General features: G+C 43.4%; 2 protein-coding genes across 4 annotated transcripts; one reads left to right on the forward strand and one right to left on the reverse strand.

The window, feature by feature from the left end:
* Nucleotides 1-3,016: 3,016 nt before the first annotated feature.
* polr1h (RNA polymerase I subunit H) lies at nt 3,017-5,235 on the reverse strand. Of its 3 annotated transcripts, none has more exons than XM_031585677.2 (5): nt 5,148-5,235; nt 4,711-4,830; nt 4,473-4,576; nt 3,914-4,023; nt 3,017-3,258 (listed from the first exon to the last, which is right to left on the reverse strand). In XM_031585677.2, exons 2-5 carry the CDS (start codon nt 4,826-4,828, stop codon nt 3,234-3,236), a joined length of 357 nt encoding a protein of 118 aa, XP_031441537.1. In that variant the 5' UTR covers nt 4,829-4,830; nt 5,148-5,235; the 3' UTR covers nt 3,017-3,233. The 3 variants fall into 3 exon arrangements, with proteins under 3 accessions (XP_031441537.1, XP_012688078.1, XP_031441536.1); XM_012832624.3 differs by having other exon boundaries at nt 5,047-5,196; XM_031585676.2 differs by having other exon boundaries at nt 5,088-5,167.
* Nucleotides 5,236-5,817: 582 nt separating this feature from the next.
* Nucleotides 5,818-12,989, forward strand: ddx39b (DEAD (Asp-Glu-Ala-Asp) box polypeptide 39B). Its single transcript, XM_042710724.1, is given in 9 exon segments — nt 5,818-5,979; nt 6,135-6,262; nt 6,488-6,578; nt 7,021-7,206; nt 7,550-7,668; nt 10,634-10,765; nt 11,340-11,435; nt 11,906-12,281; nt 12,284-12,989. Coding segments are annotated over 9 exon segments (1,365 nt in total). The 5' UTR covers nt 5,818-5,849; the 3' UTR covers nt 12,391-12,989.
* The last annotated feature ends 250 nt before the right edge of the window (nt 12,990-13,239 follow it).

Here is a 13,239-nt window from a genome sequence, read left to right on the forward strand (position 1 = left end):
ATTTTATTGTATTATTATATTATTTATTAGTTGCATTATTTATATTTTTGATGTATACTTTTCTGATTGTATTTATTAAATGTCTTTTGTCAGTATTTATTTATTTAAAATAAAATCATGAAAATAACCTATTTATGTCGTATATGCTGTTAAACTCTTTGGGGATGCGGGTTGAGGGTGAAACAACGGAACGAGAAACCTAAACAACAGACTACAGGTCGAATGTTGTACGGCAGTGCACTTACAGCATAGCAGCCCATAACTAACTTGTCTGGTGATGAGTTTATAGCCTACTTTGAACAATATAATGTGGTCAGGGCCTACCATTAGCCTGTATGTTAGGGATAGCTAACTTACATTGTTATTCTATTTTTAATTAGAATGCTTACATGTACTGAATTAAGGAACCAACTCTTGCGATATGAATGATTGTAACACTTTGCTGAAGTGATACATGTTGTTTTTGCTGTCAGACACCTACTGATCAGACAAGGGTCAGACAAGGGTCAACGTCTTGTCTCAGATTAATGTACCGTGCCTGCTGATGAAACATGTTTTGAGGAACTATATGAACTATATACACTGCTGCGCCCAGCTCATCTTTGGAGTTTGTTCATGATATTTGGTTGTGACACTCTCCCTCTTTTGCAAAAGATAAAGCGCTGATTGAAATTCTGATTGCTGGTCTCTGTCTCATTAATATTACACCATTTATTTTTCTTTGTCAAAGGGGACCTGACATGAAAACTTTGGGAACCACTGGCTTAGCCTGTTGTTACCACTGAAGTATTTCATAAACAATGATGCTAGCTGAAAACAAATGCCAATATCAATATAGGACATTTTACAACACTGCACACGACACTGCTTCAAGACTGACTTGAAAATGAGACAAGTGCAAATGCAAAACTGCGGCATGACATTAGTATATCAGCTTCCTGAAGGAAACGTGCTCTCCTCGGGGACGGTCACAATAGCAACTGATGGGAAAGAGATGGTTGCAAAATAAAAAATGTAGGCGCATTGGTGACCATTTTAGTTGCCATCTGGAGCCCCGTGCAGTGAATTTTATAATGGGCCGTGGCATCAGTAACACAGCATCAGGTCATGGTACTAGTAAAACAGTTTCAGGCCATGGTATTAGTACACATCAGGCATGGTACCAGTAACACAGCATCAGCCATGGTATTAGTAACACAGCATCAGGCCATGGCATCAGTAACACAGCATCAGGTCATGGCACCAGTAACACAGCATCACCTCATGGCTGGGTGCTGAGTATCTGCTTGCCTCACCCTATTACATACCTCCTAACTGAGGAATACTAAAACCACAATCAAGACATTTCTCTTCCTGCTAAAAGTCTATTAAGAACCATGGCAAGAGCAATGACTTGAGGTTACAGATGACATTTCAGACAGAGAGTACATTAATGTGTGTGTGTGTGTGTGTGTGTGTGTGTGTGTGTGTGTGTGTGTGTGTGTGTGTGTGTGATAGGCACTCACCCTCCCAGGAGTGCAATCCTCAGGTTGTCCTTAAAAACTGGGTTCAGCACATTACCTTGAAGACCACCTTGAAGATGCTGAGTATGCCAGAGCCGTAGCCCTGACAACACAGACACACACTCGTCATGGTCCCTGACAAAACACAAACACAAACACAGGACATAGCACGTCACATGTTATCATCCCTGACAAAACTGAGAAAGCATGCAGAGCACACATACCTGCGCACACAGGTAACGATCACAGTGAGAAACACATAAATGTATTGCTGAAGAAAGACAGTCATTTATATAATTCCTGATCACATGAAGACTGACGCATGAACACTTGAGTTGTTCTTGGGACCACACAACAGATATCCACAGACAACACATGCACACACACAAATATACTCACTTCTGACTATCTTTCTTTACCCACAATGCAACAGCAGCCTGGGGCAGGGGCTGATCCAAGAAGAGCATGCGCATCACATAGTTCTTTGCCAGTGCAGGCAGCTCCCTGAACACAAGAAGTGTCCATTGCATTTACAAGCACTACACCACTGTATCATTAAATGTTATGACATTAATATGAACAGTAAAATATAGATCTCATAGGACATGGTCGTCATGACAGTAATAATAGTTAATAGTCAGACTCCTGACAGTAGAAGAGGATAGTGTTTCTGCTAGACAATCCACGGCACTCTAGTAGTATTCAGATAGTCCTGCTTATATTTGCGATCTAGTTTTCCTTTGCTCAAATGCAACGCTACCTGTAGACAGCCAGACAGGTCGCCGGTGGTTGTACAGTCGGTCCAGAACATCTGGACTCAGTTCTTTCAGGTATTCATGGAGGTTCTTACACTGAAGTTGCACGCGCAACTTCATCTACAACCAGAAATGAAGGATTCAACGAAGTGTATTATCACTGAGTAGCCAGGAAGATTCAGGTACATTTGAGAAATCAGTGAGCAGAAATGTTGACAGATATATAACTATAAATATTACCGTAAGATAAAAGAATACATCCTTTTGGCTAACGCCATACAAAGTAAGCTAACGTCAATGCTAGTGAAACATTAACGTTAGCAGGTGGAAGTGAGCCACTCATTTTAAGTTACACACTCTCACATTTCTCTGATTCATACGTGAACAGGTAAGTCAATACGATCAGCACCAACGAGCCTGATTACGAAGTTTTTACCTTGAAATCCATAGTTCACGAGAATTATCATAAAAACAAACGCCACAATGTTCACAGTTCCAGTCCACAATGAGAACTCCTAGGCGCCATGTTGGACAATCATGTGACAGAACATTGCCATGCGATTGGTCCTAAGACACAAGCGTCCATAACTACGGATGGGCTCTCTTGCAAAGTGTGATCACAAACTGACAGGATCTGTTGTTACGGTCTGTGTTCCTAGCCTGGCTTTGAGCAGCACTTGGCTATTATAATCCATGCAAAAACATCACTCTTATGGGAATGAGGTGCAGCCAGAATAACAACAAGGGTTGAACACAAGGTATGACAATAATTTTGTTTATTGCTGAAAATATCCATCATTACTATAATGACTTGTTTACCAGCATAAACATGAAGCAACACTGTATCAGCACAGTAAAGACGCTGAATTATCTTTAATTAAAATTACACAGAAAATAAAGCAACTTCTTAAACAACCACAAATCCAAACAAATCAGTTTAAATATTTGTACACTTCATGTGAGATATTCTGTTTCTTTAAGAGTCTTCCTTCTCCTGGTACCTGTGATAAAATCATAGAACATTGGGTTAACTGAGAAAAAAAGTGTACGCATAATTAAGTGAGTGACTTATAGAGATGTTTCAAAAAACGATACATTATTCTGTGGCACATACATCAGCTAATTGCTCAGAACTTTACTTGGAATAAATGGAGATAGTACTTTATGTCCAATCATAATAAGAGTTCACTTTAAACTCTGGTCCCTTGATTGACAAAGTAATTATTTGTGGTTATAAAGCACTCTGGCCTAAAATATTCTCAGTAAATGAACTAAAATGAACACATAAAAAAAAATGAACAAAATAAAAAAAAAAAAATGAACACATTATATCTTGCACACGTCTTTGCAATGTCATGAATCTTTTGGATGCATAGGCTAAATGATTGAGCATTCAGATAATGTAACATCAGATTTGGTAGCCCTATCAATTTCCAACCCTAATGAAAACCACCTCTTTCAATAGCAGAGAGCAATACAGGTGAGCTGCTGAATGAAGCTCTATGCAAGCTAAACCCTCACATTCATAAACATCCATGCAAGCAATGACACTAACAACACCGTATTTCCCCCAGCATTTCTCAAGTATAGCTGAACTGTAATGTACGTGCAGAGTATACTTTCAGTGTATTCAGATGCTGCAAAATGTGAGTATACCTGCAATGTATACAAGTGAAGAAGACTGTCTGTCCTTCATCAGCTGACCTCATCTGCCGTGTGTGGTAAACCATACCTTCTTTGTTACATCTGGAACACCGCCTGTCAATCTGGGAGTGACAGGAAAAGAAGGAGAAGTGTTTGTCAATGACATGTTAATGGTACAGTCATCAAGTCATTCTTGTAAGGAACCTTGTGCAACCAGAGATAATGTAAGTTTGGAAATGTGTGTTTGGTCGATTATTTCTCTGTTGTTACAATGCTAATTGTAATCGTTGGAAAGCCTGGTTATTTACCCTTACAATTATGTCCAAACTTTTTTCCAAGTTTATATAGTATAATAACGGGCAATAACTTTCGTATGACACAACACATACAGCAGAACAGTCTTCCTCTCTTTTTAACGTCACGATCATAAACCTGTTGCTTGTGTATACTTGCATGTAAGATGTACAACAAACTTTCCTCTTACTATACATGATATATGTGCGTTCAATTCAGCCATATAGACATATAAGAAACTTAATTTCATATGTAACCCATATTTAGTCATGCTTACCACTGGGCCTTTTAGTTCAGAATCTTCCACATTATCCCCAGTGCTGACCACTAGTTCTAACGGGTTGAACACAACGGACGATGTAATTACTTGATTTGCTAATTCTGAAAGAAAAAGATTCATAACAGCTTCAGATACTCTTCATAGAGGAATAGTATCATCCAGATTCTCAAGTGTTTCGGGAATTTCAAAACTCAGCATTAAAAACACACATACATGTATGCATCACATAACTTACCCCGCACAGAGATAATAAAGGCACACCGGGGACATGTGATGGTATCTGGTGCACCAGGTAAAGGTAGGACATTGCCGCACTCTGGGCAAAAGTTTGGGTCTCCGCTAAAACAAGACATTTCTGCGACAGAAAAAGAGTAATTTATCTGACATGTCTATGTTAACACCATGCATGTGAGAGATCCTCACTCCACTTATGTAAACGGAGGCACTATCTGTTCATCCCAACCTGACAAAACGGCAGTAATTCGGTGTGATCTACGTAATTACGTTAACCTACATTGAACAAAATCCAAACACCAAATACATTTTGCGTCAGATACATTTTAGTCCTCACCGCTGTTGTTCCTTATGTTTGTTTTGAGCGGCTCTCCTTACTTTTCTACTTTTCACGTGGAAGACACAGACAGGCGGAGAATTAACCGGAATGAACCTAACCTCAAAATTCTGAGGCCCTAAGTGTGGAGGGGGCGCATGCTGATGACGTAGACAGATACGCATCTGAAGAAAGACAGCAACCATCACGAATTGCTGTAAAATTTGAAGGTAATATTCCTCTTAATGAGGTCAATTTTCCTAAATGGTCACCAAATATATTAAAGTAGTTTCTTTTTTGAGGAGATGTTTTGTCGTAAATGTCTACCGACGTTTGTAGATTTCCCCGTTAATACGTGCCCGTTAGCTGCTCAATGCGGGTTAGCTAGTTAGCCAACTGTTTAATCGTGACGCACTCAGACATGACAGTCCTTGACAATCGAATTATGGCTATATGTGATTTAGAGGTACAGGATACAATTGCAGTATGAAGTATGCAGAACAGTAGAACGCTGTCCCCAGTTAAGAGTTAAGTTGTCTGGTATATTGTAAATGACAGCTGGAAAGTGAACATGCTAACAGGTTAATATGTAACTAGCCAGATTCCACTGAGCAAGTCAACGTCAAGTCATTTTTGCATGTTATTCGAGCCAATTGCTCGTCGGAACACATTGGATTTGTACGGATTTGAATTATCACCGTTGGTGTTTAGTGTCAGAATGGCTGAGAACGATGTGGAGAACGAGCTCTTGGATTATGAGGAGGATGAAGTGGACACCGCAGGAGGCGTCGGAGACGGGGTTTTGGAGAGGGGCAGGAGACACCATGTCCATGCGGAAGGAGGCGGTAAAGGGCTCATATGTGTCCATCCACTCGTCCGGCTTCAGGGACTTCCTGCTGAAGCCCGAGCTGCTGAGGGCCATCGTGGACTGCGGCTTTGAGCACCCGTCTGAAGGTGAGCCACTCTGAATTGGCTCTGATCCATGAGTGCAGACGTAATTGCAAACAGTTAATTTCAAACAGTTGAGTGACAGTCTAACTTTGACTTTCTCTGTCTCTTCTGTCACTTTTCCTGTCGCTGTCTTTCTCCCTTCTTTTCTTTGTGACTAGTTCAGCATGAGTGTATTCCCCAGGCCATCTTGGGTATGGATGTGTTGTGCCAGGCCAAGTCTGGTATGGGAAAGACTGCTGTATTTGTACTGGCTACACTGCAGCAGCTGGAGCCTGTCACTGGTCAGGTGAGGCTATTCATGTGATGGCTCTTCTGTCTCTCTCTCTCTCTCTCTATCAATCCACTAAACTCTACCCATCTGTTCTTCCAGTCATATTTCTGAAGGAGCACTGTTTTGAAATGACTACCGTTTCTCTGTCTGTCTGTCAGCCAGCCTGTCAATTTCTAGGCTTTATTTGTTTAATTCCTTACAAAGTAAACCCTGAAGCTCATCTGCTTTGTTTTGTTGCAGGTGTCAGTGCTGGTGATGTGTCACACACGAGAGCTGGCCTTCCAGATCAGCAAAGAGTATGAACGCTTCTCCAAGTACATGCCACTGTCAAGGTACAGCCAGCAGAGGGCGATGTTACTTTGTCTGTTCACGTAGCTGATTTTATCTTATAGGATTCAGTAAGCCACAGCTGTTATTCTGTAACAAAGATGACTGGATTGAAAGGTTTCGCTAATGTTCAGAGAGACTGCAGCTGCCTGCAGTGTTGAGGAGCAGTTTCTGTGTAACAGTCCTTCTCAACCATTAGCCTAGAACGGGATTAGTGAAATGATGCTTCCACACTCACATGTAAAATACACATAAAGAATACACACATATACAGATACACATAAAGAAGACACACATGTACAGAAAATGATGATTTTTCTCATTCTGTATTTAAAGCCAGAAATGACAAACAACCCCTAAAAGGAGATCTCTGTTGTGTCTTGCTCATTTTGTCTCCTGTCTCTGTTGTGTCTCACATTTCTCTCTTCTCCTCCTGTCTGTTCTGTAGGTGGCTGTGTTTTTTGGGGGTCTGTCCATCAAGAAGGACGAGGAAGCGTTGAAGCGAGAGAGCCCCCATGTCGTGGTGGGGACTCCGGGGCGCATTCTAGCCCTCTCCCGCAACAAGAGCCTCAACCTGCGCCACATCAAACACTTCATCTTGGATGAGTGCGACAAGATGCTAGAACAGCTTGGTGAGTTGGAAGAGTTGATGGCATGCTAAGCAGGTTTAGTTAGCAGGAAATACAACACCTAACTTGTTAAAATAGCACGTTCTGTCATTAAAGTCAGGGCGAGTTAGCATTGCTAGCACACATAGTTGCACACAACTGCGTTTTGGATCAGGTTAGAACCACCATGCTTCATATGTCCTTTCATGGACTTCAGAGTTAACAGATAGGATGGAATTAGGAATAACAGACTGTAGTCATATTTTTTATGGGTACTTATGAACTGTGTGGTGCTTAGGTTTGATAGGAGGTAATGTGTTTTTTATGATTAGAATGAAATAACTCAGGAAACGTATTCTTTCTCTAGACATGCGTCGTGATGTGCAGGAGATCTTCCGCATGACTCCCCACGAGAAACAAGTGATGATGTTCAGCGCTACTCTCAGCAAAGAGATCCGTCCTGTCTGCAGGAAGTTCATGCAAGATGTAATTAAGCTCCTCCTTCTGCTCCGCCCACCTGGTCTCCTGGGGTCCCGCCCACTGACTAACTCCACCCTAAACACAGGACGTGGTTGGGTTCTCTCAGCTGCCTGATCGCGTAGCGTGAGAATGGCCTCCTCACTGAAACATATACTCACTGAACGAATCCACCGCCACCAGTTTAATGTGGCATTAGCATTTGCTTGTGAGTTTAGCTGCAGAGTTACTCAGCCGCTAGTTTGGCCTTGCGTGCGTTTTGATGGCCGCACAACAGCTGTTCCATTCTTAGTCCAAATTAAGCTAAGCAGTAAGAGCATCTCTACGTACCGTTCAAGCAACACGGCCACTGCTTGGATCCTTGAACCCACAAGACCACAGTTGGTTTGTTGTTCAGATGCTCGGGTGGTCGCTTATAATCTAAACCTCCACCACTACCAAAGCAGTAGGCTCCTGTCATTACACACCTCCTCCCTGATAGGAACATAATCTGGTGATGGATCTCAGTCCCAGAGCACTAAAACTCCTTCCCACTTCGAAAGCAGGAGGGCAGGACTAGCACACACCTTATATAGACATATGGACACCCCACTGCCCAAAGTCCCCCTCTAGAGAGTCTGGGGAGATAACCATTCGCAATAGCTAGCTAACATCATGAGCTTTGCAGCAAGTTGAGACCTCAAAGACGCAGACTTGAGGTTTGAGTTCATAAGTTCAAGTCCTTGACGTCGCGAAGCGCCAGTTTTACATGGGATGTCATCGTGCGTTCTTCACAAGCAATCCCGCTAAGACCAAACGAGTGTAACTGCGTAGCTTCAACTGCCCTGCCGACACACGAGATTGGAGAAAAGGAACGAAAAGAAGTCAGTGCCGCCATGCCTGTTATTAGAGAAACGAGCCGTGAATGCAAACACAGCCGTCAGATGAGAGACGCGTGAGATCGCGCGGGTGAGAGGGAAAGAGAGAGATGAGGGGAGAAGCGCTGCGGAAGACCGTTTCGGGAGGGAAGAAAGGATGAAAAGAGAGGGAGAGAGTCCGCGGTCCAGATAAAACAAAAGTAATGCCTTCTGTCAAGCAAGTGATGGATGCATGGCACACCGAACAAATGATGTAACGGATAAAAACAACGCAAATCTGTCGAGTGTTACAATACAGTAATACAATTTGAAGGAATCTATCAGTCTAAACATCTGCAAATCAAAATACAACAACAAATGTGTTTTGTGCAACCAATCTTGATTGCGAAAGCTCACCAGCCCACTTACAGAAACACACACACACAGAGGCCCCCACGCACACACACACACAGAGGCCCCCACGCACACACACACACACACACACACACACACACACACACACACACGAGGCCCCCCACGCGCACACACACACACACACACTCACACAGAGAGGCCCCCCACGTACACTTCCCAGACGTCATTGGGCTTTGCCCAGCAATTGCCATCTATTGAAAGCCATTAGGCTGAGAGGAGATGGCGTCAGGGGGGTGAGTAATAACAGCCGGAGTTGCCAGGGGGTGAAGGACGCCCACTTGACCCTGAGAAATGCCCGGGCAGCCAGTTGATTGGGTGCCCTAGCGGGTGTCCCCAGACATGAGAAAGAGATACACTGATCTCAGATCAGGCGTAGAGGGGGCTGAGCTGAAAACCTAGAGCAACAGACCAGACCAGAGATCAGTCAGCTGCTGTTAAGTGCTGTGGGGTCAGACCTGTGACATGTAGGCAGTGTCTGAGGTGGAGGGTGCAAGATCAGTGACCTGTAGGCGAGGTTTTGGGTGGTTGACTCTGAGGTAAGTGACATTGGCCTCATTCAGCAATGACATGGACAAAGCTCCTATCCTAACCACTGGCTACCAGAACACTGGCTCTCATTGGCTATCAGGGTTGGGGAGAAAGTAGTTACATGTCCCAGAGTTACGTAATTAAATTACAAAATAAATGTAATTGTAATCCGTTACAGTTACTAAGAATTCATTTGCACCATTCATTTGGCAGTATGCACTCAACCGTTGAGCGTTGTTTTGATTGGTTTTCTTGTTTGAGGTTGCACTGCCTCTAGTCTGCCAATCAAAAAGTAATCGAAAGTAATCAAATGTAATAAGTTGCATTACTTTGATGAAGTAATTGAAATATTACATTACATTATATATACATTACATCTCAAAAGTAACCTTCCCAACCCTGTTGGTTATGGACATTAGATGGGCCTTTAACATCCCCTCCCCTCAGCTTAAATTAATGATTCACTAATTATCAGACTTAAGTACAACTCGGTGTGATTTTAAATGGTACTCACTGTAGATATCATTAAAAGCCTGTTCATACATTGCTAAATCAGGATACAAGAAGAACAGACACAAGTGTGTTTGTACAGTACATGTGTTGGGTTGTGGTGTTAAACTCTAAGGCCGAACAGCAAGAGTGGTGTGGTTGGTTGCATCTCTCACCCAAATAGACCTGTAGTTGTGTTGTACCAGCAATGCCTGAAGTAGTGCAGAGTAGATGCATCCTTGCGAGTGTGAGAGGGTGTGTGTGTGTGTGTGTGCGTGTGTGTGTGTCTGCATGTGTAGGTGCATGGCTGTGTGTGTACATGGATGAATGAGTGTGTGTCTGTGTGTGTTTTAGCGTGTATGTGGAAGCATGTGTGTGTATGGGAGGGGAGGGTGTGTCTAACTCCCATCCCCTCTCTCTTTCTGTTTAATCTCCCTCTCCTGTCGTCTCCTGGTCTCTTCTCTCCTGTGCTGGTGTCTTCTTTCTCTCTCTCTCTCTCTCTCTTTCTCTTCCCCTACCTCTGTCCTGACACTGTCCAACTCTCTCCTCACTCGTCACACACAACCAACACCCCTTTAACTGCAACCACCTTCTCCTCTCCTCTTCTTCTCCTCTTCTTTCCCCTCATCCTCCTCCTCACCTTCCGTTGCCCCCCACCCCACCCCTACGCTGCTGCCACGGCCCAGCCGATGGAGGTCTTTGTGGACGACGAGACGAAGCTGACGCTGCACGGCCTGCAGCAGTACTATGTCAAACTCAAGGACAACGAGAAGAACAGGAAACTCTTCGACCTGCTTGACGTACTCGAGTTCAACCAGGTACAACAGCAGGGTAATTTGAAGTTGGAGAACATGTGGGTGAAGGAGACGCAGGGAGGACTGGGCCACCTAGATGGGCCTGGGGGTCTGAGACGGAATACTCCTGGGTCCAAGTACCTAATATTATCTCGAGCTCCAAAATAGCTGCACTTCTTTCTTTTTTTTTATTTCATTTTGTTATATTTCTTATGTAAAGTAGTATTTATTTATTGTTACACCAGGTTCTATTGCTCGTAGCTTGAATATTCTCTCCCTTGTACGTCGCTTTGGACAAAAGCGTCTGCTAAATGACTAAATGTAAATGTAAATAATAATATCGTAACGGTGTTATTTATCAGATGGCGTGTGTTATCGGCAAACGTTCGCGTTTTCATGTTAATCCATTAAACTTAGCATTTTGATTGTTTAACAGAATGGCCGATGTTTGACACTGCGATAACTGACATAGCTCGATAGATGTCCTGGCCAATTAAACCTATTTTGTCTGCATGTAGTTACAATGGATGTGTGCCTGTGGGTAAATCTGTGTTGCGTGTGATTGTGGTGTTTGTATACATTTGTGTCTTCTGGTTAGGTGGTGATCTTTGTGAAGTCGGTGCAGCGTTGCATTGCTCTCGCTCAGCTACTGGTGGAGCAGAACTTCCCGGCTATCGCCATCCACCGAGAGCCCGTATTTACATGTGCGGGATGCCTCAGGAGCAGGTATGTACAGGTGTACAAATACTTGGAAATCTAACCCCGGTCAACCGCTTACAATGCAGTGACGCTAACCACTGCACCACTGGATGTTTGACTGAGAAGAATTGTAGGAGGCCTAACTCTGTATACTAATACTATATTTATAAAATGTGTCAGGGTAGACATGGCCACTAAAACGGGTACATATACTGACTGACGCAGAAATGTTGTTGAATGCAAATGCAATGACAATAAAGGCTTTCAGTTCAAGAACCAGTCAAACCTGTCATGTGTTATAAAAGACAGGGTGTGATGATTGGAGCTAAGTGGGTCACAAGGGTGTTGTTCCTTACAGACTGTCCCGCTAAGAGTGTTGTTCCTTACAGACTGGCCCGCTAAGAGTGTTGTTCCTTACAGACTGGCCCGCTAAGAGTGTTGTTCCTTACAGACTGGCCCGTTAAGAGTGTTGTTCCTTACAGACTGTCCCGCTACCAGCAATTTAAAGACTTCCAGCGGCGGATCCTGGTGGCCACTAATCTGTTTGGCCGTGGGATGGACATTGAAAGGGTCAACATCGCCTTCAACTATGACATGCCGGAGGATTCAGACACATACTTGCATAGGGTAAACACACACACACACAGTGACCAGCAGATAGCTGACACGGATTCTGAAAGAAATATAAATTGCTTGGCCTTGTCATCTTTCCCGTCCTCTCTTGATTTGTGTTTTGCTCTCTCTCTCTCTCTCTCTCTCTCTCTCTCTTCTCCTGACTTAGTGCAGTGCAGGCCGCTTTGGACGAAGGGTCTGGCCATCACATTTGTGTCTGATGAGACCGACGCCGCATCCTGAACGACGTGCAGGACCGCTTTGAAGTCAACAATCAGCAGCTACCCGAAGAGATCGACATCTCCACTTACAGTAAGTACCGCCCACATCCACTCTAACATTACAAATGTTAGCGGCCTCTCCGGTTTAATGCCCCTTTACTTCAGGACTTCAACTTTGTTTGGCCTTGCCTCTGCTGTGGATCTTTTAATCTGTCAATAAATCAAATGAAATCAAACAACACATCTCCGTGTCTCTCTCTACTCTGTCCTGTAGTTGAGCAGAGCCGAAACCCGTGGCGACAGCAGGAGACGCACAGGAGAGACACGAGCTCTGGCTGTTATCCAGAACTAACTCTACTCTAATGGATCAGACTTCAGTGTTAGCCAGAGCCTGCCAGGGGCCAAGCACTTTTCCCTGAGATTTGGCTTAGTGACGTAGGCTTCCTTTAGGTTCCCTCTGCTGAACCCTGCCGTTTTGAGTGCTGTGTTTCTGCGATGTGCTCCTCATGTTTATTGTGAGGTTTATTTTACGTGAGCCAAGTGGCATTTTTTTTTTTCTCTTCCTGTTTTTTTTATTATTATTACTTTCAGATGTTTACAAATGTTATTCACATACCTGTGATAAACTTGGTGACAAGTGATGAAGTCTCATTTGTAGTACCTGTAGCTTGTGGTATGCATCACTTGCTTGACACAAAAAAGTGTTTGTTTGTCTACACCTCTCTCTAAAGCTTTTGTGGCACGCATCTTACTCTGTTGACACCTTTTACATGTAAACAGCCTGGCAACTGTGTTCCTACAGATCTTCATAAAAACCTGTCTGGAGTCTAGTAGAGAAGTCGGACTCGTCACATCAACAATAGCTATAAAACATGTCGTTTTGAGTCTGCCTCTCTGTCTGTTGATATATATAGCGCTTCGCTGTTGAGTTACTGAAGCTAGCAGTGTGCTACAGAATTTGCATTG

This window comes from Clupea harengus, chromosome 19 (genome assembly GCF_900700415.2).
Source record: "Clupea harengus chromosome 19, Ch_v2.0.2, whole genome shotgun sequence".
Taxonomy (NCBI): Eukaryota; Metazoa; Chordata; class Actinopteri; order Clupeiformes; family Clupeidae; genus Clupea; species Clupea harengus.

Excerpts from the sequence above, each read along its gene's own strand:
- polr1h (XM_031585677.2), bottom strand. The coding sequence starts at position 4,828 with ATGTCTTGTTTTAGCGGAGACCCAAACTTTTGCCCAGAGTGCGGCAAT. Across the intron at positions 4,577-4,710 it reads CTTTATTATCTCTGTGCGGG|AATTAGCAAATCAAGTAATT; the intron begins GTAAGTTATGTG and ends TTTTTCTTTCAG. Across the intron at positions 3,259-3,913 it reads TTCACTTGTATACATTGCAG|GTACCAGGAGAAGGAAGACT; the intron begins GTATACTCACAT and ends ATTTTATCACAG.